Below are 2,009 nucleotides of genomic sequence, written 5' to 3'. Positions count from 1 at the left end.
GTTGTCTCTTCTCTTGATCAACCTGGTAGAGTTTCATCCCCATCTCATCTTTCTTAGCTTGGGTTTGGTAGTTTTCCGCTTGAAACTGTCAATAATGCTCAATGTGTATCATGACAGGCTCATCAGAATCCAACTGAGAAAGTTTTTTGTAGAATGGTTCTTCTCTCTCAAAAGGTAACTTGAGCACCTCAACCCTCTTCTTGATCCATGTCACATATGGATGCAAGGCCACATTCTCTTTTGGTCCAAAGAACACCTTACCCTTCTTATGGATTTTCCGCCAAGATGTCTTCACTCTTTCCAACGAACTCAAGATTCTCCTTCTTAGCAAAGCAAGCTGAAGCTTTTATCTCTCGAGCTTTGGGCTCATATCTCAAAGCATATCCCAATTGACGGATAGCCAATACAGGATTATAGTTGATACACCCTTTCATCCCCATGATAGAAACGTTGGAGAACTCCCCACAGCTAATGATCATCTCAGTAACATACATAACATAAGCCCATGTTATATCAAAAGAATTCAAAGCCATCACCCTTTTGGACCATTTCAAAGTACCTCGTCTTTCTACGAATGGTCCTTTTACAAGAAGATGAATCAAGAACCATTTGTAAAGCAAAGGTAGACAACAAACCACTGCACCTTTCTTTCCATGTTGGGAGTGGATAGCATAATAAGTATCGGAGAGAATAGTAGGAACAGGGTTCCTTCCTATAAAGATGCAAATAGCAGCTAGACCAATCAAATTCTCCACATCAGGAAATAATACAACTCCATACACCATCACAGCTAGCAGTCTATTAAAAACCACCCAACTTCCATTATCAACATAGTAATCAGCTATGTCTGCCAAGAACTTCAAAGGGAAACCACAAGCACCACTCTTCTTCACACTTCAATGCTCCTTAACTTCTCCTATACCCAAATAAAGGGTATTTGCAATCAGTTGAAGATATGGCTCTTCGGGAACACTCATAAATGGAACCTCCTCTTTGATAGGAATTCTGAGAAGAGAAGAATACTCCTCCAACATTGGATCCAACTGGTAATCTTGGAAGGTGAAGCATCGTAGCTCAGGGTCATAGAATTGCAGCAACATGTTAACAGCTTGGTCATCATAAAATGCAGAAAGAACAGGATGTTCCCATACTCACTTGCGAATGCCTTAAAATTTTTGTCAACCACTCTCTTACTCAACCCTTGAAGCCTAGATAAGTCAAATGGAGAAAAGGTGTAGGTGGTCTCGTTTCTGAAGAGTCTCGTGCCTGTATATTTGTTGTTTGACATCTTAAGGAGTAACAAGAACTTTGACTTTCCTCGAAATGATATGCGTATGCAGGGTTAGCTTCTTTTTTATACAAAAATAAAATGAATGTTATGTATGTATATGTCACACAAGCAAGTGGGATCAAGGTTGATGAACACCGAAGTTCTATTGTCTGTCTCTTGAAATAACCAGATATCATAGGACCAAAAGTTCGACGTCGACCGAGAAATACCACAGAACCAAGGAACCAAGTACCAAAACTTTGCCGCATGTACCTGTTCAAGAATTCCCACCCTACTCACGGGTAAAAACTGGTCAGGGTAAGGTCGAAAGGTCCACAAATTCATTGGTTTGTATGAAAGTACTATCATAGTAGCAGCATAGTATGCATAACGATAACATCCCACATCGAAAATCTCATCCGTGCGTGGCTCACATGACCGCACTAAACAGATCTGCACCTGAATAGCCGTCATGTCTCCACTCTATTCCTAGGTTTCCTAAGTGACATCTCTAGTCTGGGTACTGGGCCTTTTACCTCATAGAATCAACCCAACCACCAAGAAAACAACAAAAAAACAACAGTCTATATAACCAGGTATCCAAGATGTAGATGCAAACATATATACAACAGTGATAGAAAATAAAGCAATAAACAGATAAACACCCAAAGAAACAAAAAAAACAAGTGCCAAGATTGACTTGCTTAGGGCAATTGCCTCTTTCCCCAGCAGGGCCGCC

At 40.5% G+C, this 2,009-nt stretch overlaps 1 protein-coding gene across 1 annotated transcript; it reads right to left on the bottom strand.

Annotated features, from left to right (window-relative positions):
* Positions 1 to 266: 266 nt before the first annotated feature.
* LOC127123466 (uncharacterized) lies at positions 267 to 1,100 on the bottom strand. The gene is made up of 2 exons (XM_051053682.1): positions 923 to 1,100; positions 267 to 847 (listed from the first exon to the last, which is right to left on the bottom strand). The coding sequence occupies exons 1-2, from the start codon at positions 1,098 to 1,100 to the stop codon at positions 267 to 269; spliced, it is 759 nt and encodes a 252-aa protein (XP_050909639.1).
* Positions 1,101 to 2,009: the final 909 nt, after the last annotated feature.

This window comes from Lathyrus oleraceus, chromosome 2 (genome assembly GCF_024323335.1).
Source record: "Lathyrus oleraceus cultivar Zhongwan6 chromosome 2, CAAS_Psat_ZW6_1.0, whole genome shotgun sequence".
In the NCBI taxonomy this organism is placed as follows: Eukaryota; Viridiplantae; Streptophyta; class Magnoliopsida; order Fabales; family Fabaceae; genus Lathyrus; species Lathyrus oleraceus.
The sequence above is the reverse complement of the archived record's forward strand: the minus strand, read 5'-3'. Positions and strand labels throughout refer to the sequence as shown.

Bases quoted from the DNA above. Each gene is read 5' to 3' on its own strand.
- LOC127123466 (XM_051053682.1), bottom strand. From the start codon at position 1,100: ATGTTGCTGCAATTCTATGACCCTGAGCTACGATGCTTCACCTTCCAA. The intron at 848-922 runs GTATAGGAGAAG...AGTTCTTGGCAG, and splicing joins TGCAAATACCCTTTATTTGG to ACATAGCTGATTACTATGTT.